The 22,970-nt window shown below is 39.2% G+C and overlaps 1 protein-coding gene across 2 annotated transcripts in view; it reads right to left on the reverse strand.

The window, feature by feature from the left end:
• Positions 1-22,970, reverse strand: part of RPS6KA2 (ribosomal protein S6 kinase A2) — a 276,800-nt gene that overhangs the window by 94,116 nt on the left and 159,714 nt on the right. For both annotated transcript variants that reach the window (XM_054279646.1, XM_054279647.1), the window contains one exon: positions 710-826. In XM_054279646.1, coding sequence (XP_054135621.1) covers positions 710-826 — 117 coding nt within the window. The remainder of the gene's footprint in view (positions 1-709; positions 827-22,970) is intronic.

The following is a 22,970-nucleotide window of genomic DNA, read 5'->3' on the forward strand; positions in this document are numbered from 1 at the left end:
AAGACATTAGAAAGACTTTAAGGCTGAATTGACTTTTCCTCCTTTCTCACCATCTTTCCTTCTAGTTCTCATTTCCAACCAACATGCCCTGCTGAAGAACTGTCTTTGGAATTAAGAAAACCCTTAGTATTAAGATATGTGGCAAATGTTACTTCTCCACAAATTAGCTTGTGGTCACCCCGTACAGGCAGGGTTTTCCCCCATGCTCTTGCCATGATTACTGTATTCTGCACTGGGCTTTATCTCCAGGAGTTTACAAAGCCTCTGAGTGTGAACTAAACAGAAATCTGGGACTTGGAAATGTCCTTGAGGGTGCCCTCAGTGGGAACTGGGCAGCTAATTTATTTAAGTCTTTGAATGTTCCTATTTACACCCTCCAACCAAGCAGCAGTGGCACACTCACCTCCCTGGTGGATAGATAATCCATAAATATAATTTATCACTGTGTGTAAACAGTGATGCTTGACTAACAATCATTGTGCTCATTGGTCCAGGTCCAGAGCCATAGCTGCTGTTTTCTAAACTGGTCCATATGCAGAAACCCAGCTAAAAGATTGAAGCATGACTAAAATGAAGAGAGAAGGGCTTTCCTTATCTGCCTTTACAATATAATTTTTATATGGACAATGTCAGCAATGTAAATGAACTCAGAGAAAGGACACAACATTTTCAGGGCTGCCTTGGGTGATTAGATGACAATAAAAATTACCTTTCCATACGAGCCTTGTCCTAATACTTTCAGCAGTTCAAACTGAGAAGGATCTGCTTTTTCAAAACCTTCCTTGACATGATGACTGATGTCTATTTCCTTCACAATACCTTCTTCCTGCAAAGGAAAAATAAACAAAAAAACAAAACCCCCAAATCAGAGCCATTATCTTAAGGAAACATATTGTTTATTAAAATCTTGTCTTCTGTAATGCTACAGTCATGTAGCAAATTTTGAAAATAGAAACAAATGCTTGTCTAAATATTCCACGTGCCTATTACCAGCTGGGGAGAGTAACTGTCAGGACATCCAGACCTGATACTTCTGTTTATTAAGCCTCAAGATATGACTAGATAAAAACAGATTACACAAGCTGAAGCCAAAAATAAACTGCAGAGCTTGGTGTGCCCATCAGAGACCTTGATAGCAGAGTGGCATGTACTCAAATCTGCACTACAGAGGCTCCATCACACTTCTCTCTACATACTTTCTCAGCTTTCCCTCAAATCATCATTTAAGTCAATCTTAAAAAGCTTCCTTAGTCTTAAGCAGTAATTCTTCTAATGCGCAGGCAAAAAGGAAAGAACATTGCACATTGCTAAAAGAGCCCTTTCCTAATTACCTCAGAAATTGGGAAGTTACTGCTGGTAACCATTTAAACAGAAAACAAATTAATGATTAGATGTAAAATGAGGTGGTGGTGGGAGAAGACTGACACACACTTTGTTGCTTGCAAGAATTAGTTTTTTATGCTTTGGGTCTGTCCAGGTCATTTTGTGAAAATCTTTCCTCTGTCAATAGCTGCACATTCCTCAAAGACATCAGCAGAACTAGGACTTTCATCCTGCAAGCTGTGACATATGGCATTAGTTTCCAAGGCTTTTGTTCCACGTTATTTTGGCATGTTCCTCTAAAAAGAGAGCAACTGGGTCACGTGAGACCCAGAGGGACTGCAAAGAGTTTGCAGCAACCCAGAAAGTCACTGAGCTGAAAAGAAACCTGGAAGAAAGAACCTGCTCCTCAAGGACACAAAGATAAGGAAAGACAATACTTACACACCTTTTTATTTCTGTAGTGTTTTGTACACCTACATTTGAGCCTTTTGCTTTGTTTGTTTGTTTTCCCCAAACTACCTGTTCTAACTTCTCCACAACAAAAATATAGATTTTCAGTACAAACCTTTTTTTTTATTATCTCTCAGTTTGAAGGGACTTACTCATTTAGGATTAAGTTTGAATATTTCTCCATCCAGCAAAAAAATTGCAATCTCACAAACATTTTTATGTGGACTTTTCCTGCAATTTTCCTTTTTCCCTTAAAAAATCCTTATAAGACTTAAAAATATAACATTTATTTCCCACTCTTAAAAATTAATGTTGAGAAAAATAGAAATAATGTCCTGAAAATAAAAATGCATAAAATCCCCAAAACATTTGGCCAAAACACATTCTGTGCCAAATAAGAATAATTTTGATTTTCTTCTCCAGAAAAATTGCTATCACTTTCTACTAGCTGTCATTTGTCAGATACATGGTTTGCATTACCCAGATTGCTTTCTATATTGTAGTTTCAACCCTCCTCTTCCCTACCCTGCCTCTTAACACTCACATACTTTGGAACAGTGGACTATATCCTCTCCTTGGTTTGGAAAGCTTCCTGTAGTTCATTCATGCTACCACAATCATGGGAAATAATCATCATCTCAGAGCAACTCCTTTTTCTGATCCTAATTCCTACAGTTAAAGGTTTGCCTGAAAGGAAATGTGTGAAACCAATGAACAGTTTTCACAGACAGATTTAAAGGATTTCCAAGTACACAACTGCCAAGATCTCTCTGTGCATTTTTCTTACTTTCATTGCTGTGTGAGATAGCATAACTTTCTGATATTAAATATATAATATTTTTCAATTATTTTGTACTCCAGTGTGAACCATGAAGTCACTTTCAACTACATTTGCAATTTAAATGATGAGTGAGTTTCAATTCACTCATTCATACTACTCATCAAAGACCTACAACCCCAAGCATATTTCTCATTCTATTACTAAATTTAATATAACCTCTTTAGGTTCATGAAACATGTTCAGTTACAGGAATATATTGAAAGTATTACAATGATGAAAAATCAGCTTGCTGGGACAATGCCTAAAAATTTCTTGCACTCCTGTAGAATAGCATAAATAAATTTATAATATGAAATAAAAACAGTACTTTAATTATATGCATCTTTAATTAAAAGCTCAGGGAAAAAAAAAAAAAAGAGTATTTACAAAAAATGGAACCAAATACAAGGCCTAGCAATGTTCATCAGAGAAGCACAGATTTTAAAGACAGAAGAAAAATGCTAGATTTTGTGATGATTTTTTTTTGATTATCAAAATATAAAAACATTGGTTGGAAGAGGCTTCTAGGGGTCATCTAGTTCAACAGTCCTGCCCAAAATATCGCTGACACTTGATTAGACCAACCAGCTGGTTTCTGTCCACTGTGGTTTTCAGTGTTTCAAACACTGAAGCTTGAGCCACTTCCTACAAAAGATTATTCTCTTTCAATGTGCCCACAGTCCAATTGAGCTGGCTGTTCCACATGCCCTTAGGAGGAAGTAGGATATTTTTCTAGGAAGGTAGGATTTCCTGTGGATTTCCTGTGGTTGCCTTGCTAAAAAGGGGAAGCAAGGCAGCACTAAGAAAAGGCATGCCAGACAGCTGTTTTTTCACCCATCATCACCACAGTGGTGTCACTTGTGAGCTGTCCAAGAGGTAGATAATATTTTAGCTGGTATGGCAAATCCACTTCCCCCTGGAGCAGAAAGCCAAACTGGCAGTGCTTGAAACTGAAGACAGACACAGATCCTTAAAGGAAATACATGCTGGGGTGTTTGCACAAATGCACCCATTTGCCTTGAATGTATTTCTATAATCTTATTAATTATTGGCTGCATAAATCATAGAATAACTTCTATTTGTTTGTTTTACCTTTCCAGCTAAAAAACTCAGCATGAACCAAACAGTCTTATAATCTTTATTTGCATTCTTACATGGGATTTTCTCATATGAAGTCTTCCTGTATTATGCTAATATGGAATCTGGCATAATTTTTCTCAGGTATTGATGATCAGAGTGAAAGCCAAACTGTCAAAGCACAATTATATTTGGGCAGGTCGCCCAACTATTTTGGTCTGGGTTGCATGCTAGAAACTTCTCTAGTACAGTTTCATTTTTCACTATTGCAGCAAGTGCACCATATCTGCATCAGAAATTTGCATACCAACCATAAAACTGAGACAAGAGAATCACAATACGAACAAAGTCTGCACACTGAAGAAGCTGTTTTGATGGAAAAGATTTCACTCTGGAAAAAAACAACCATCCAGCCTCAAAACTGGTTTTGATCAGTGAAGTCAGGGGAATCAAAAGGGAATGTTCCACAGTCTGGTCTTACAACAGCTGTGCACACCAGCCCAGGCTCCTGCTCCCTGCTGACTTGTCCCATGCTGCATTAGCAAGAATGCTTGACTTGATGAAGCTCAATCTTTTGTAAACGTCTCTAAATATTTATGTTTGCACAAAAAACATCATCCTATGACAAAAGTGAGATGGGTGTTCTTGGTGGCTTGAAGAAAGCACGTGGTCAGGCAGGACAGACTAGAGAAGGGAGGGAAATAAATTGGAAGGATAAAAGAGAAATGGAGAGTGCTTCTCTATGTTAATACAAGAAAGACCTAATTCTGTGCCTGGTTCTATACTGCATTATTCACTTAAAGGCTTCCCCCAAAGCTGGCAGAAGGTCTGGACATAAAATAACTCACTATTAAAATGGAAAGACAATTTTGATCTCTTTTTCTCTAGGACATAGGAGAAGAGAGCCTCTCTTCTTGCCCTGTGACTGTGGATAGCACAGACACATCTGCTTTTGGTGCTTCTGGAAGGCAACAGGTCCTTGTAGTGTTGGTCTCAGCTCCGAGACTACTTCATGCAACCTTGAAGAAAGAGTGGCCGCTTGACAGCAACCACAGAAAACTCTTCTAACTACAACAATACTTCCCAACCCATTGTCTCATGCCAGAGCAGGATCACTAAGTGTAGGGGTATGGATTTGGCAGTGGAGTACAAAAAGTCACTCAAAATGGCAGGCCTTCCTGGAGAGCAACTCTTCAATTTACTATCTTGCCTGTTCCACAGCCTCTCAGCTAACATTATGGAAAAAATACCCCTAGAAAATGCACAGGTTTAACAGCTTTTGGGGTCTTGTCCGGCTACTCCACAACTAGTTTCTGAACAAGAAGAGCTAAGGTCACCAAACAAAGAGACTACCTTAACTGCCAGATATATTTCACCCATACACAGAAAAACTTTCCTCACCAAAACTTTGTGAACTATCAGAAGGGGGAGATTATCCAAGAATCAGCTACTTTTACCAACAGAAAAATGTATGCTACCATATCATATGCAAAAAAGCCATGGTACTAATTTTATATGATTATTGTTTTGAAAAATCAGCAAGAAAGGATTCCCGGTTTTATTCCTTGCTTGGTGATCTCCTCAGTTGCAGAGGACCAAGACTGGTGTACAGGCATGGCTGTAAAGGGTAAGCTTCATTTTCCAACAAAAATATGTGCACTTTTGATGTGCAAGTTTGACAGTCTTCAGCCTTGTGTGCTTTAGCATCTGAGGTCAATGAAGAAATCAACAAAAATGTGGCAGGAGGACATAAGAAATAAGGTAACACAGAAGACATTTTACTGTTCAAGGCAATCTTTATTTGTCTACAGCACATGCTCAGGACACAGACTTTATTTTGCTGCCAATCTTCCAATCTGGCAGGTTACCACCTACCATAAACCCAAATCACAATTATTTAACTACCAAGTATCAGGGGGAACACAACATTTCAAAACAATACGATTCATTAAGAAAGCATGTTTTAAAACTGTGATAAGGGAATAGTTAGGACAGGATGTGTCTGATAAAGATGAGGCCAGGTTTCTACCTCTGTTTCACAGTTTCTAATCTAGCTCAGCCCATAGGAGAGTAATTTGTGTCACAGACATAACAGGCTATTCAAATGCTGCCTAGGGCAGGAAATGAATTGCTGGCCTGCATTCAGTTCTTTGAGGACAAGTATCCACATTAAAGAGGAAAGTATAGGAGCATTTTCATTAGCCTCTTCCCAAGCAAGTCTCCAGCAGCTGGAGTAAAAATTGAAAAATAAATTGTCTATTTTAAATGGGTTATAATCCAAATTCTGGCCTCTACTGTCATCTGGAAAGATGCAAACAGCAATAATGCCATAAATGGGCCTGGTTGCTTTGTTCTCTACTGACAAATAAACATTTGCTTTAACAACAATGGATTGGACTTACTGAACCCTGAAAGAAGAATGTGGAACTCACAGTGAATTCGATGGTCATTGTGCCAGGTCTGTATTTGGCTTTCCAGCATAAACTTACCTATCTTCTCAAAAGGTAATATGGAGTTAAATAATACATTAAAATTTTAAGAGAGATTGGGATTTCTTTCCTAGATCTTTCACAAAGGCAAACAGAATGTGTTATCTTCAATTTGAAATGCCAACAAGTATGTAATTACTGGGGAAAACGAGCAATTTCTGTGGAAATCAGCTGTTAAATTCAGCAGACCTTTTTCTAGAGGGGGTAACTACTAAGCTCTCTTGAAAACGCTTCAGCACTTCTCTCCAGCTCCAATTTTTTATCTTACGCTTTTATTTTCTTCTCCCTAATACATGACTGTACAGTTGGGGTTCAGCTGAAGTCCAACAAACTAAATGGAAAGAGATGACTCACAGAGAGCAAAGGCAGTGAATACAATCTCCTGGATAGATCAGTAAAGTCCATGAGGTGGAGGCTTGAGAATCCAGGAGATTTGGGTAAAATCTTTTGCGCCACAAGGCATCCTGTGTGTCTTTGATGAATCACTTGAGGCTGAATTCAGCTAAATAAATGCAAGCTAAATAAGTGCAAGCATTTATGGAACGAGACAACATTTTGAACTAGGTTTACTTTGCAGTCAATAGAGGGAAGCTGGGAATTCATGATTAAAAGAGATCAGATCCTTAAAAGAAATCACATCCTAAAAGTGCACATTTCTGTCTGATGCCTATGAAGGAAGCCGAAGATGGTTTGCTGAGTTGGGGGCTTCTGCAGTCACATGAGATGAATTCACATTTATAATTTGATTTTGAAACAAACTTAAATAGAGAAGTATTGTGGCCAGATTTTTAATGTCTTCATGAAAGAGATATTTGCTGATAAATGCCATGAAGCTTCTATTGAAATGGAAGATTTTTCAAAAGAACTTATACACTTGAAACATCTAGAAAATTAAAAAATACTTTCAGGTGTTTGAAATGGTCCACTGATCAGTATTTTGCAGCTCAGCAAATTAGGCATTTTTTCTACTTCCTCCCTAACTCGAAAAATAGGGATAGTTACATTTTGCTATCCTGTGGGAACATCATGAGAATTAATAGAAAAAAAATGGCATTCTCATACTGCAGTAATAGACAGACAAATTATCTGCAATGTATCCAGTATATGGACTTCTTTACCTCAGGTTGAAGTATTTTGAAGTCTGGTGCCCTTTATCTGATGACTGTAGTGTCTTCACAGACCCAGTCCCTGACTAGGACAAATACACAGAACACTACGACTAAAAATTTACATGAGGAGAACTCATGTAACTTATGGCCTATTGCAAGTGCAGATATGCATTGAGTGAGTAGGGGAGGGAGGGAGACACCAACTCTTGATCTAACTTTCAACCCTGGACACAAATCACTAGCCAGAGTAACTCTAATTTTTATGGTATGTCTTACACAAACTGTGATAGTTTATGAGGAGTGGTGAGTAGAAAGAGTGCCTAACAAAATGTTAAAGCAAGGGGTTAAAAAGACAAAAGCAGAACCATCTGGTCACCAAAAAAAAACCCAAAAACCAAAAAACAAACAGTTGGCCAGCCTTACTCATACGGCAGCGCTCTACAAATACTCAAATACATCTGTAAACTTTACCAAAAACAGTCTCAAAATGAGTCACACCATTAAAGGACAAAGAACTCAGCAATATTGCTCTTTCTACAGTAAATAAGAGCAGGAAGGTTTTCACCAACATCCCGCTTGGCATGGCTTTCCATGTGTGCCATTAGCCTCTACAACTCCAAAGAGCTATAAGGTCCATTGCTGATTGTTTCTGCCGGTGAATAGGCAAAAGAAGAACTGCTGCTCTTTCATCAGAATTTCTGCTCTCTCATCAAGGAACTAAGTCCCAGTGTGTCTGGAGCCAATGCACGGTAGAAAATGTGCCTCTTTATAAGGGTAAGTATTCTTGTTTCTTTATGATGATTCTATGTCCCCATTGAACAGGGTTAGGAACATGAACCTGAACAGGGCTACATGCAATGGCAGGAACCAATACACACGACTGCATTGAAAAATAATTACATTATAACATATCTGAGGGCTGGTTCCTAGGTCAGAATTTGTCGCAGACATTTTTACACAGAAATCCTTTCTTTCAGATTTCTGTATCTTCTGGGAAGCAAAGGGCCCCAGAAGACAAGGTAAACAATTGTTATCAGCTGCTGTGGAATGCAACAGGGGCCTCTGTCATTGGTCTCATGTGCATGTTTATAATTAAGGGCCAATCATCAGTGCAAGCTAGGGGACTGAGTCCGTGGACACAACTTTGTTTGAGATTCTTTCTTTTCTATTCTTGGCTTAGCAAGCATCTGCAACTTCTCTCTTTATTCTATTTAGTATAGTCATAATGTATTTTATATCATATATCAATAAATCCAGCCTTCTGATCAAGAAACAAGATTCATCGTCTCTCTCACCAGCAGTGACCCCACTCAGGCGCTGTAACAAGAATTGTTCCCTGTACACTATGGTCTGAACAAACTGTGTGTTGTTTGGGTGACTCCTGCCAGAGACCCCCCCAGGGATGCCCCCATCCATCACCACTGCAGCCACTCACCAGAGCTCCTGGCCCTGCTGCAGTGCATCAGCATCACAGGAAAGCCCTAAGGGGACAGTCCTCGTGTGATGGCAACCTCTGCTCTGTGCATCTCCAGAATACAGGTAGCCCCACACCCCTGTGTCCCACCTTCCCATCTGTGAACTGCAGGTAATGCCATCTTCCTCTTTCTTTTGTGGTTAGGCACTGGAAAGATACCAAATGTTCATGTACTGTGGTATTACGCTTGAAAAAGAAGGAAGACAGAAAAGAAGGTCTATATGTTAAGGGTGCTATGCAAGAATATAAATACTTGCTAAATTACTGCAATTCTCTTATTGCTGTACTCAGCTGCTTCACAGACTAGAAAAAAAAGGTGCCTGATGTTTTACTAGTGCATTTGAGTGTGAAATAAAAACTCCAGCTGCACTAGGAAGATAAACTGCTTAAGCAAAACATATTTTGAACCATTTCCTCACTGTTTCATTATCCAAATAAAACACTGCCCACCAGAGCAGTGTAAATGGCACCACAACACAGTAAGTAGAAAATACAAAGCCCTGGGGCATTTGGATGGTGATTTTAAAGAACTGAATCATCTTTAATATGCATACTGAAGGAAAAATACCAGGTTTCATCTTGAAATGTGAGGCAGAGTCGACAAAAGGCTGTAATAAGAGATAATCGCATTACTGAAGTGTTGGATTAGTCAGTTTAGGAAATATACCCATCTGCTGTTTGCAAATCACTTCTAGGGTTTGGTAATTATCATTTTGTCTCCAAGAGGAATATTGACCTGCCTGCACATTTTGTGTCCTCCCATTAATTAAATCAAGCATCCACTAAGGGTTCAACCAGCTTGTACTTCACAAACTGGAGTCCTGCTGGCATTATGTTAGGGAAAAACGTGTTGTAATGACGTTCATTATCTCAGTGGCATTTTGCAGGCAGAGCATTAACAGGGAAATGGACTAATGTGAGGTCATTATGGAATCAAAGCAAATACAAATTAGTTTTAATGATGCTGTTCACAACACAGAGGATCAGTGAAGGCACTGAAGGAGAGAGGCTGAAGCAGCTGAATGAGGCACAGAGAAAACGGCAAAAAGGAAATTTTAAGAGATGATATGACAAATTTATCAACATGGACAGAGGAGTAAGATCTGGAGGGCAGAGAGAAAAGGAGGTATTAAAAAGGACACTAGAGAACGGTGATTGGCTTGCACCTATGCCAACAGAGAATTAAACCAAGAGAAGAACTGCAATACTAAATTACTAGAAATGCAAATTTTACCCCGTTTATGCAGCAGCTTAATCCAGTTTAAATATCTAACCATCTTCCTGGGATGAGGAGAAAGTACAGGCATGCATGTATGTACTGGAGTGATCTGATGGGGAAGCTGGTAAGCAGTCCTGGCACACTCAAAACTGCTCCCAAAGCAAAGGGTGAGAGCGTGATGGGGACCAGAGGTGCTTTGCTGCACAGCTGGTTAATGGCCTTGGGCATCCAGCCTCCTCCAGTAACTCAAGTGGGCCTCCAAAACACACTATGAATGCAGTGGATCCAGACTCTGCTTGTTTATGTAGACTGCAGCTTCAATTTTTTAAGTTATACAAAAACACACAGATAAAATAAAATCTAAAAATAGTTACAAAAACTACCTGACAATACCTCATCTCATGCTGGCTCGAGTTTCATGGACAAATATTTAGCAAGGGATGCTAAAACTTATCTCTCCAGCTGTATACTTTTATTACAACCACAGCTAAGAGTCATTAGGTCATTATTTGCAGACATTCATATTTCAGTGCCTAAGGACTGTTACCATGCACAAGTACCTCTTAAACAGAGTTTCAGCAATCTACTGAAAATCTGGCCCAGGAAAAGCCCCATAACATTTTGTGGTCTTTTAACTACTAAGAAACCTCTAGTTTAGATCATGTCCCTCAAAGATTCACACAGCCGATCTCCAAGGAAGAAGCTGCTAAATAATTATCACACACTCTCTTTTCTGTGAAGGGAATAATTGTTTGCAATTACTGTACTAAACAGAAGCACACATTATGTACACAAACTGACTGAAAAGATGTGTATTTTGAGAATGAGAATAAACAAAAGAAAAAATCCATCTGGATGCAAAGAACACCTTTGTAGCACTGTTTAGAAGACTCTCTTATTTCAAAGAGGTCAAACTTCTTCACCAATCTGTTTTGCAGAGATTTACAATGGATAACGTGATTTTGTATAACAAAAGGGGGGGAGAGTGGTAAGTTAGTTGGTTGTCAGCTGACCGGGATCTTGACAAACTTATCATGGCAGTGTCACAGCAGCAAAACTTTCAGTAGACTTCAGCAGTCAAAGCTAATTCACAGTCTACTGAAGTCTACTGAAAATGATTTCCAGAGTAGGATTAATCGAAACATGTATCTGAACTCTGTTCAACAGCCAAACTCTGATTTAGCTGTCTATACTTCTGTACAGCTGACAAAAGAATGGGTGCTCTTGGGCTTTTCTTTCTTTTAGTAAGCTTGCCTCTTTCTGCTGACTGTAAAGGAAGTCTATGCTAATTAGCTCAGATTTATATTAATTCTTCCTTCCCTCATTCCTCAATGACTCCTTTAGCATTAGATGGAGCATATGCACTTTGCAAAAGACATACATTGCATTATACTGGATATTTCCAGGCCAGCTTTTGATCAACCCACCTTTTTCACTATGGATTTCCTACAGTCTCCAGCAGGTAATGCATGATGCTCTCATAATCTCATTTTTCTGGCCTGATGTATATTTGTGCAAACTACTGCAATATCTTTATGCAGAGACACTCTTACCCCCTGTGGCTACTATCATGATCATTGCCACCACAAGTCAGGGAAATCAGGGCTCTTGGCCATGAAACTGGAAGTAAAACCACAACCCTGTGTCAGGTGTCATGCCAAACTTTTACACAGGGAGAAACTTCAACAGGTATGGGAAAAACCAGTGCCTTCAGTCCCTTAATTCAAAATAAATTTTACTTATTTGCACAGTCCTTGTACCATTTGACCCTTTAGATCATCTGGCATCACTTAGAAATCTGCCAAGACAACTGAAAGCTGAGCCCAGCTGCAGTGCTCATCACCACGCTCCTGCAGACTGTGAGGCATGGCTTCCACCTGCCCTGCAGCTCTTCTACTCACCCAGCTGTGTAAAGGGACATTTACATCAAGTGGTCCTGGTTCTTATCTTCAGCCACCTTATTCACAAAAACCCTACTTAAAACAAAGGTATATGATGACGATGATGATGAAGAAGGCAATGAAAAGGAGTTCTTTCTGTTTAATCCATTTCTGTGCAGAAGCTTCTGGGGTTTTAAAATATTGAATATACCAGTTTTAGAGCAAATTTACTGCTTTCGCCTCCATTCTACAAGTATTTTTTTAATATATAGACAAGCAAGAAAAAGGTCAAATGGAGATTACCAAGACCCTGCCTAGGTAGTTTTCATTAATCTGCAGCTATTTCAATATTTTTCTGTTCTGGCTGAAAACTGTTAAAACAAATTTACATACCATCTTAACTGGTAAAGGCTTTGTTGCTTTTGTTTTGTTTTGTTTTTTCTAATAAAAGATAATCAAATGGCTTTACTGAAAAACACTGTAAAGGGAGAAGGTGGAAAGAGAAGACAAATTTATATCTGGTGTCTTACTGAAATGACAGTGGTTACAGAACTGTACCTACAAAAGTCCAGAGCACAGATAAAGATCTTTGCAGTGCAACATCTTGACCTCTCTCACAAGCTTATCCCCAGTGAGCTTCAGAGTTAAAGGTTACTGTACAGCAAACTGTGAGATGGTTCCTGTGCTCAGAGCAGCCACAGAGGTGTCTGGGACTCCTGGAAGAGACTAACCTGTCATTCAGAGAAAAGTGAATGGCCACAGATTAAATGAGGTCTTCCTATTTGACTTTTAACATTCATTTTGGATACAGCTTCTATTAGTAACCTGAACAAAGAAAAATGAACATCAAAATACAGTGCCACACTTTACGCAGGTGTTACTAATTTTTTTACATTTCAGGCTAATAAAATAAAAATGCTTTTTTGTGCTCCATATGGTGGATGCTATCCCATTGAAACTCAGAATCACCAGCTGGCTCCACTGGGCTGCAATATCAGTGAAATCCTTAATGAAGCTGGGCGACACAATTCTGAAGAAGAATCTGATGACATATTATAATCGCCAATAATTTTTTTTTGCTACATAGAAAATTTGAAAACCACTTGAATTCAGTAATTGTGTATGAAACGCAGGGCACCAAGCAACAGCTATTCCTGTTCCTTTACAGATAAGGCATTTATTGTGCTTCTCAGGGAGTCCTAGAAAATTTTGGCGACAGTATATTATAGCCTTTATAGTGAGGCTTTATAACCCTCACCAGCCAACCATATCTGTATCACATGTAACTATAGTGATGTTTATAAACAACAGCAAGAAGACAACTGAGTGGTAAGTGAAGTAATTCAATCAACCAGCAATGAGAGGAAGCTGAAATTAATATTATGGACAAAGGAAAAATAGACAACACAACCAGAAGATGACAAGTGAAAGCCAAAGAGGAAAGCTGAAACCACAAAAAAGTGTTACTTTAAAGAAGTGTTACTTTAAAGAAGTGTTTAATCAAACACACAAGACCAACACTCATTTTTTTTCCCCATTTTGTCATAAAAGAAGAGTAATTCCAAAGTGTTTCAAAGACATCATGGGAGGCAAAGTTTCTGCAATTTAAGACAATATGGTAAGGAAAAAACTCTTTAATGTAAAACACAGTGAAAAGCTGATTATGAATTTGCCATAAATTTTGCTTTGTATTCTTAAATTTATTTGCATTTAAAAGCATTCTTTTTTTCTTGCTGACTACACTGCAGGGTCCTGCTATGCCAAAGCAGAGTTCCAGCTCGCTTTGTTAAAAGCTCAGTTGTCCATAAAACATTATTTTTGGACTGTGCTTTTTCTGATTTGTTTTCAATGTACAGAATGTTTCTTTACCCACAAAGGCTGAGTACATTGTCATCTGCTGTCTTTGAATTTTATCCAGAACCTACAACTGAAACCTTTTTGTACAGGTCAATACCAAATTCTTTTGTTTTCATAAAATTCCTTATGCTTGTGAAAATACAGATGGATGTCATCAGTGACTCTGAATTAAACTGTGTCACTGAAACCATCTAAAAAGTCAAGCAACATAAGAATAACAGTTCTGCATAGTTGCAATATCTGAACTTCCAGTTTTATGAAGTAGCAAGTGAAGCTGGTTGACATATAAGACTGCTGTGTAAATAGCCTTCATTTGGAGGTTAAAAGTAAAGAGAAACAAAAAATTCATATCAGCTTCTCATCTTTGTACCAACTGCTGTGCCAACAAGCTGCAACTGTATATTTTAAGGACACTGAAGGTTGATTAGGTGCAGCTATAACTAAGGTTCCTGGAACTGCAGAGAGCAGAAGAATCTAACAGTCTTTAATACACTTGCTGCAAGTTGACCCAGGGTGATACGTACCAGATACAAATAAATATTATTGAAAGTGCACAACATTATTCCCATTATTAACAAGGAAAAAGTATGTGATGCATATCCACATGAATATGCTGGGTTTTATCTGGAGCAAAATCAGAATTTTTTTTTTCTTTTTTTTTTTTTTACAAAAGTTCGTCTGAAGACCTAAGGAGTCCATTGCACGCTAAACAGCACCTATCAACCAAGTGAGCTACTGAATCTCTCTCCCTCAGAAGTCACTTATGAAAGGATAATCCCTTTCAGTATTTTCTTCTCAACCATGAAGCAAACCAAGTTACTGCCCACCCCAGCTGGAAACCTCCTGCTGCCTTCCAGTGACCCCATCATAAATCCTTGGGTGGTAAGCTAAGTCTGGGAGAGTGTCAGGAGGAGTGCAGGGCTGGGCTGGGCAGGAACTGGGGTGGGATGCAGCTGCAGATTCCTGGGATCCACACCAGCATCATGAACAGAGCTGCTGCCCCTCAGCCCATCCTCAGCTCCTCAAACCCAGAGAGGCATTGCCTCAGGAAGGTCTCCAGCTGCTCTGCGCTTGGGAAATTATAAGGAATCTTTTAAATCCCAGCTTGGAAGTGAGCCACAGGTGAGCACGGTAGCAGCTCTCACAAGGTGTAATGGAAGGAGCCAGGTTGTTTTGTACTTGTGGCCAGCTCTGGGAGAGATGTAAGGCAAAACACGCAGGGCACATTCCAGCAGCGAGCCCCCAGAGTGAGGACAGAAGGATTTAGGTTGTGGCAAGTCACACTGAGCAGAGCTGGCAATCTCCCAGCCTGTCACAGCCACACAACTGCTCAACACTGCACAGTAAAGGCCACAGAAATTCTGAGCCAAGGCAAGAAACAAGTTTGCAACCCACATGAACACTGCAGACAGGTACATGGGTGGCTCTCAGACTTGCTCTTGCAATTCCCCCCCAGGCCACTCTGGGACTTGGGGATAACACTGCTGGCCTAAACAAAAGCTGTTTTCCCCCATCTAATGTGTGCATGGAAACACAAGCCCTAAACCAAGCCTGATATAATGTCAACCTGCAGTATTTTGTCAGTTGTGCAAGACTGGAGACCTGTATCAAACCTAAATTATACAATGGACATAGTCAGGGGCAATAAACCTAACTACAGCATGAAAAATTCAGGTTAGACACGGGGAATATCCTTCCCTGGGAAGGGCAGAAAAACATCAGAAAAGATGCCACTTAATGTGTTACTAACCTGAGTCCTAACTCTTCAACTGCCTCTTTTTTGTTTTGTCCTATCTGATATTACACTCTTTTGTTGTGTTTTTTTCAAGAACCCACATTGATCTCCACATGGCTGTAAATACAACAAATCCTATTAACAAATGGTGACCATTACAAGATTTATACGAGATATTCAGAATCCACCTTACAAATACAAGCCCCAGCTCTTAAAAACCCCTCTCTTTATAAATAGGCATAATTAATTGCCAGCAACATTAGGAGATGTTAGAGAACTAACTGTTCTTGCAATACTTTTGCAGGATCAGGCCCTAAAAACAGAGGATACAGATGGTGAACACAAGATGCACACTAAGTGAAAACAATTCTCCTTTTCCCCAGTGGCAGAATGCCAGTTAGTTAGAGTCTGCTAATGATGGTACAAGAGGAAGAACTGTCATGCATATGTGCCAAACTAACTCATATAAAAAGTGAATTTGGCATCAGTATCTGTTGCAGCTAATCAACAACACGAGATAAGTGGGGCAACAAATTATGCCCCTTTTAATCAGCTAGCACTGTCATCTCCTTTATAAACAGGGAGAGTTTCTAAATTTGGTTTTGGTAAGTTTAAAGCAGTAAAAGAAGAGTGAAACATCCTGTTAACAAAACACTGGCTCAACCATCAAAGGACTTCCTACAGACTTCAGAGCATCATCAAAACACATAAATAGCATCACTCCATGAAGAAAAGTCAGGAATGAAGAGGAGATTCATCACTTGGTGTTTAAAAGCTATTTGAGAAATAGTAAATTATTAGATCCTAATTGTGGATTTTCAACAGCGGGACTTCACTGTATTGATGAAGAAATAAAAGTTTGAGGAACTAGGCTTTTATTTTACTTGTTGCTTGACTAAACAACCAGATAATGTTGTGTTATTTCACCTCTTGTTGTAAAAAGGAGCAGAATGAAAACCTAGAATTGTAACAGCTTATCTTCCTTCAGAATGTGAATCTTCTCTGAAATAACTAAATGCCAACTCTTTTGGTATTCAAAAGGTGGCACCTTGCTTGGACAATGTATCCCTGACATGAAAATCTGCAAGGGAGAATTCCCACAGCTCCTGATACACCAGCCCCCTCAAAAGAGCTCCAGAACCATATCCATTTATATTTTGGCACTCCTCAGTGTGAAAAACCTCAGTAATAGAATAGAATGCTTTGCAAAGAACAGCCATTTAAAAACCAAAACAAAACAAGAAAACAAACGGGATTAAAAATGGCCTAGGTATTTAAAGAAACTTTTCTTTAAGTGATACAGGTCTGAACACATAATTGCTTAAACAACAACAAAAAACCTAAGCCTATATATTTATACTGGAAATTACTAAGAAAATCTAGGTTTTCATCCAGATTTGAAAGGTCCCTGTGAAGGATGCCAGTAGACATAGCAATCTATACAAAAATCTTTCAATAATATAGAGCTCTATAAAATCCAGTAATTCAGCTGAAAGCCAAATGAGAAGCTGCATGGTTCACCTGGTTTATGAAAGACTCAGAACCTTCAGTAATCCAGTGCAAAACGATTTGCCAAACAGAACCGCTTGACTATAGAGGGTGAATATAAAACCTTTGTTTATAAATGCATAAGGTAATGCCTGAGGAACAGCCCAGCAGTGCATTAGTCCTGCAGTGTCCCCTCATCTTGCTTTCACTCTTTGTGAAAGAGAAATTAAATTCCCTTGAGAGTTTCTGTTGCCACTGAAAAAACATTTCAACAACCTACATAAAGGATTTACTCCACTGACCACTAATGCCAAAGGCCCCAAAACCACTTACACTGAAAGAAGATGAGTTTTGCAATTTGGAGCTGCATCTATAAAGCAATGAAAAATTCATGGTTTCCTTTTGACTGCTATAGAAATGGCTGCTTTGTACATTTCTTTCCTTGGGGAATCCATTGCTATAATTTTCCATTGGAAAGTTTCTGTATTACTGTATTGCTGAAGTAACTGCAATGATGACCTAATCTGGGTCATCAAAAACCTGGGATTAATCACATGCCTAAAAACAAACAAACAAAAAGCTGTTATGTAAATTTACTTGCTTGACTGTCTGCAATTATTTTTATCAAATCATTGCAGCGTTCTTCAAAATGCTAAAACACGGGCTGGGAGTTCTGCATTTCTCACCTATAACAAATGAAAAAGTAATTTACATTTCATTTTATTTCATGCTATTATCAACAGCACATGCACTGCAAACACCATCCATTTCAGGATGCCAAAGAAACAACAGAAACATTAATCTAGCCTCAGAAAACCCTGCAAGTTGGGTAAGTATTAACCTCAGATGCTGCGAGGTTAAGCTGCTTGCCTATGGTCACACAGTGAATTTGACAGGACCAGAAACAGAGGCCAAATTTCCTCATTCCCCAGCCCTATCATAAGGCAACACTGATGTAATTGCTTTATTTTAATTTAATGGTCTGTCCAATTCATGTTTCTAAATCTCCAGAGCTTGTACCAGCAGGTATTAATGCTTTACTTCAGGTTCAAAAGTACAACAAACACTAAAATCTGTTTTTAGGTTAATGGAAATGAACTGGCCCATTTCTAACCACTGAGCTGTTTGGAGCATGCTGATGCTTACAGAACTTTATGGGAATGCTGATGGGTTCCATCATCCATCATCAGAGCTGGCAAGGCAATGCCCAGGCCAGCTTTGCCCTGGGACATTTCCACACAGCTCCTCTCTGTGTAATCTTGACCCAACCTTGCTGGCTCAGCCTGAAATGCCACCAAGAGAGGTCATTCCCACAAGATTCAGCACACCCTGCCTAGGTGGGAGGGTCTCCAGTGGGTTTGGCAGGGAGCTGCCTGCAGGCATAGGATGTTCTGGCTCCAGTAGATCAAACAGTGGCTCATTAAACCGTCAGAGGGCTCAGCTGCCTCAATTCCCCAGCCCCATTTCTGCTGACGCAAGTGTGTGCTCAACACATCTCTGGAAGAACTCCAAATTGTTTCTTTCTGTTGGATGCAAGAGCACCCAGATGTGGAGAGCTAAGACAAGCTGTAGGTACCCACACTTTGGAAACTCATCATTTACACCACTTGCAGAAGAAGCATGGAGAAGCACATGTCTCAAACCACCATACAAGTAGACAATCCCTTCCTGTGTCCAGAAACTACCTCCAGTATTCACTGAAAACCAAAGACTGCCATTCCAGAAAGTTTATCACATAAAAAATACAGTTTCAAAATTTCTTTTTACCTTCCCTGTCTTCATTGTTCCTTCATTTCCCTTGCTAACTGACTGCAGCTTCCCCACATTGTGATGCAAATTTTTTCCCTGACTTGCGGGGTTTGTTGCTCTTAGTGGTCCTATCCATTTTGGGGGTTAAGCAACATCTGCTCAGATAATCAGAAGAGAAGAGATTAACAAGTCAGAGAACAGTCATTACCTGCAGACATTCTGAAAATAGCCATCTCCACAAATCCAGTGGACAGAGCCATCGGTTACAGTAATCCTAGAGGAAGGCAGTATTTGCATAGAAAAAGTACTTTAATCTTATAAGTAGAACACACAGTGAAATAGATTTCTCTAGCTCCAAAAATGTCAGCTCCTGTATTTCAGGAAATAAACAGTGAAATTAGTGCTTGCAATGCCATTTAATGTAAATTATGTCATACTTCTAGGGATTAACCAGAATAAAAGAAAACTTAATATGAGTTAAAGAAAACCAAAAGACATCTAGAACATAACACCTGATGCTTTTAATGACAATCACCTCTCCATGAATTTCTGGGACCACCTGCATGTACAATAGTGTGCATGTATTTAATACTGGAGCCAGAGGCATCCAGTTATCCCAGTTCCTTGGATAATGCCAAAATAAAGACATTCCTTCCTGAGGAACTCCAGCTCAACTTTCATGTTAGATCACCCTTTAACAGCTACTAGACTTATTCCTGTTTCATTTTTAATTTGAAGCATCTACTTTTTGGAAAGAATGTTGTATTCAACTGAAAATCTGATGGAAATTTTATTTAACTATCTTGGATTTCATTACAACAGTTACTTGAGATATACAGATACAGATATATAAAACTAGAACTAGATTTTTTTTTAATCAAGCATGTTTTGAAAACAGTTTTTGAGCTGCAGTTTCATAAAAAAATCTTTTGAAGATGCTGTAAAAACTTGTTTTCATTCCTGTTTTAAAATTCTATTTTCATCTCAGTTTGAAGGTAAGTGCAAAAAACTAGGATGTTGTTTTTTAAGAACATCCTAAGACAAAAACTGAAGAATTATGTACAAAAATCATGATAAAATTTTGAAGCAAAAATTCTGAGGAAGCATTTGCAAAATTAAAATAACTTTGAACTGTTAGAAATACATTGACTTGGTGACTTTAGAAACTTTAACTTGGTGACTATTCCAGTTAAATGAAAAAATGTCTGAACAGAAAATCATGTTGGTTGGGTAGTTGCAATTTAAATTAGGTATTGTATCAGTAAAGATAAGGAGACACAGGTATGGCTGAGATGGAAGGCACACTTACACAAATCTGCCAGGCCTGTTCTGTTGTTACCTCAAATGGCATCACTTCACAGCACCTCTCTGTACATGGGAAACAGCACAATGCAAGCACAGTACCAATTCCCTCCCAAATTAGAAAAATAAGACTGGACCAAGGCACCCTGGTGGAGACCAGACTGGTCACACTGCTGGACACACCTGGGGTCTGATGGAGTCACTTGAATTGTGCAGTTACTGAACACTTGTCCCAGGAAAGTGGGTGTTCACTTGGCAATCCTGCACACAGCCACCCTACCAGCTGAGGACAGGGAGACAGGCATGGACTTTTAAAGAGACATTCTTAAAGCCCTCCATAAAGTTCAAATTCTTGGAAAATTTTGGGACAGCATTTTAGACATGACAATGCACCTGTTTAAAATAAACAAAATGCACTGCTCACAACTGACAGACTTTTTACAGGAGTCATTGCACTCAGAAACTCGTACACAGGGGTTTGTTTTCCCCCAGAACTGATGTGGGTCAATGGCCACTGTGGAAAGCACGGGAGTTCTTCCCTGCTCAGGTCTGAACGTGACAGCGTGGAGGAGATTCAGAGCCTCCTCATTCCCAGCTCGACAAACTGGCCAGAGCTGTGGAATGACTGCCAGGACTGGTGGGACCCTGCCTCACTGCCCTTTCTCCAGGGCAGCAGACCATCCCTTTTCCCTTCCTGAGCTGTTTGCCCTCTGTGGGGTGGGGGCAAGCCCTGCTGGCACAGCAGAGAGGCAGAGCCCCAGTCTAGCAAATCTAAATGAGCTGGAAAGGGCAAATACATACAAGGGGTGCCATCTGGCAACAATATAAGGAAAAAACCCCTTTAAGTGGGTTACATAAACCAGTGCCCTAAAACCTACATATAAAGGCAGCTAAGGACACTGTCTCGCCCAGCCTGAAGTGCCACTGGCCGAGCACTGCAAAAAGAACAAAATTAAAGTTATGCAATGCCTCACATTAGGGCCAGAGTAAATAAAGTCAGGACGTGCACTTTGACAGCAACGTGAACCAGGCCAGCTCGTGTTGCTGGGTTGAACCCCTGAGCTCCTTCCCACTGGGATGAGTGGGAGATGAGCAGGGGCTGCCTTGGCTGCAGGAGCCCCAGGCTGTGTAGGACACAAACAGCCCTCCCATCCCCGTCCCCATATCCCCATCCCTATCCCCATATCCCCATCCCCTCCAGCCAGGCCTGGAGAGGCAGGTGCTCCACGGCCTAGCTCACAGCAGAGCTCACCACAACAAGGAAAGTCCAGCACTGTCAGAGAATTAAGGTCTGAACTGGAGTTATAGGAAAGAATCTGGCACAACAATGGTTTCTACTCAGTAGAGCTCCTGAAGAATCAAACTTTTAATTTTTCCTAAGAGTTATACAGTTTGCAGAAAATAATAAACCAGCAGAAAGCAAAGCATAACACACATCTGAAAAATAGTGTTGTCTAAATTTTACTACAGGTATAGCTGCACAATGTTCACAATGCTGTAATCCTTTATCTGTTCCAGTCAACCAGTATCAAACTGATCTGTCCTAACTCCTGGCAGAATTAAATATTTGGGTAACTTCTCAGTAAAGTAACATTTCAATAACACACAAATGCCAATTTCATATTAGCTTTCTCCACAGGGAATTGAATTTAATACCAAAATTTTTTAAAAAGCTAATTAAAAACTTCTACTGAATTTTAAAAGCTCTGTACAGCTACTTCAGATGATTGCTCATAAATTCAATAAAACCCTAAAGATTACTCATGTCTAGCAGCATTGTCATCAAGGGCAAAGTAACTTTCCTTTTCATTTTGCATAGAAAATGGACTTTTATTATGCTGATAATCACACCTACACACTGAGTACCCATCAGTGTTAGAAGCTGAAAGCTATGAGCAAGTTTTATTTCTCATTTTTAGAAAATGATGATCTTTTCAGATCACTCTCTCAGACTTTAGAACTTTTCCTAACAATATCTATTAGCTCACTATCAAGTGCCCTTAGCATCTTGGAAAGTCTCTTTATTTAATAATACATGCATATCCAAATATATATTGAGTAAGAATTTCTAATTGAAACTGAAATAGAATCTGGCAGGAAAGATCCACAGTGTTACATTTTTGGATCATTCATATAGGTCACTATCATTTTGAACATGAAATAAAAATTCACCATTGAAAATCTCTACTGCACCTTACAGAAATATCTTAAAGAAATTTAAGGATCTATGAGACTCCCCATGGTTAAGAATAAATATTTTAATATTTGAATCTGCAATTTTCATCAAGGATCAAATTAAGAGAATGGGAACTCTTTGCCTTTTACACCTGTATGATGCCTCTTAACCATTTAACTGTCCTTGGACTTATTTTTTTGCCCAGAAATGTTGGCATAAAACATTCCACAGCAGGCAGCTACCCTTCCCAGAGGAAATTCCTCAAATATCCCCAAATTTGTTCTTAATATTTACTATTGACATTCCTTACGTGCCGTCATAAATTCTATGTGACTTTCAAAACTTGTCAAAACTGAAAGATCACTTGCAAAACAGAACAGCCCTCAAGCTCTTCTGCAACTGTGGCAGTCCTTAACAGCATCAGACACATGTTGAGAAATATTCAAGCAAACCACTGATGAGAAAATGTTAAGATGCAGAGGGTGAAAACATTTGTTTCCCTATTCTTGACTATCTACCCTTTTCTGAGAAAACTACCAAAACATGCCAGATATCCTTTTTTTATTGAGGTTTTCATCTTTTTATTCATTTTCTTAATGTTAAGTACACAAGTTTTTCCCACATCCAGACTAATATTTTCATTTTTCCATCATAGGCATTGCGCTCTGGAAAAGTGTCAAAATTTACTTCGTAGGAATCGACACGAAGAGGAAGATTAACTGACAGGATTAACGTTTCACTAGTGAAAAATAAGAAGCATTATCAAACACCTATTTTATGGTTTAAAAAAAAAAAAAAAGAGCAAAAAAAGAAGAAGAAAGG

This window comes from Melozone crissalis, unplaced genomic scaffold, assembly GCF_028551555.1.
Source record: "Melozone crissalis strain CALT ecotype California unplaced genomic scaffold, PUWL_Pcris_2 ptg000027l_1, whole genome shotgun sequence".
Taxonomy (NCBI): domain Eukaryota; kingdom Metazoa; phylum Chordata; class Aves; order Passeriformes; family Passerellidae; genus Melozone; species Melozone crissalis.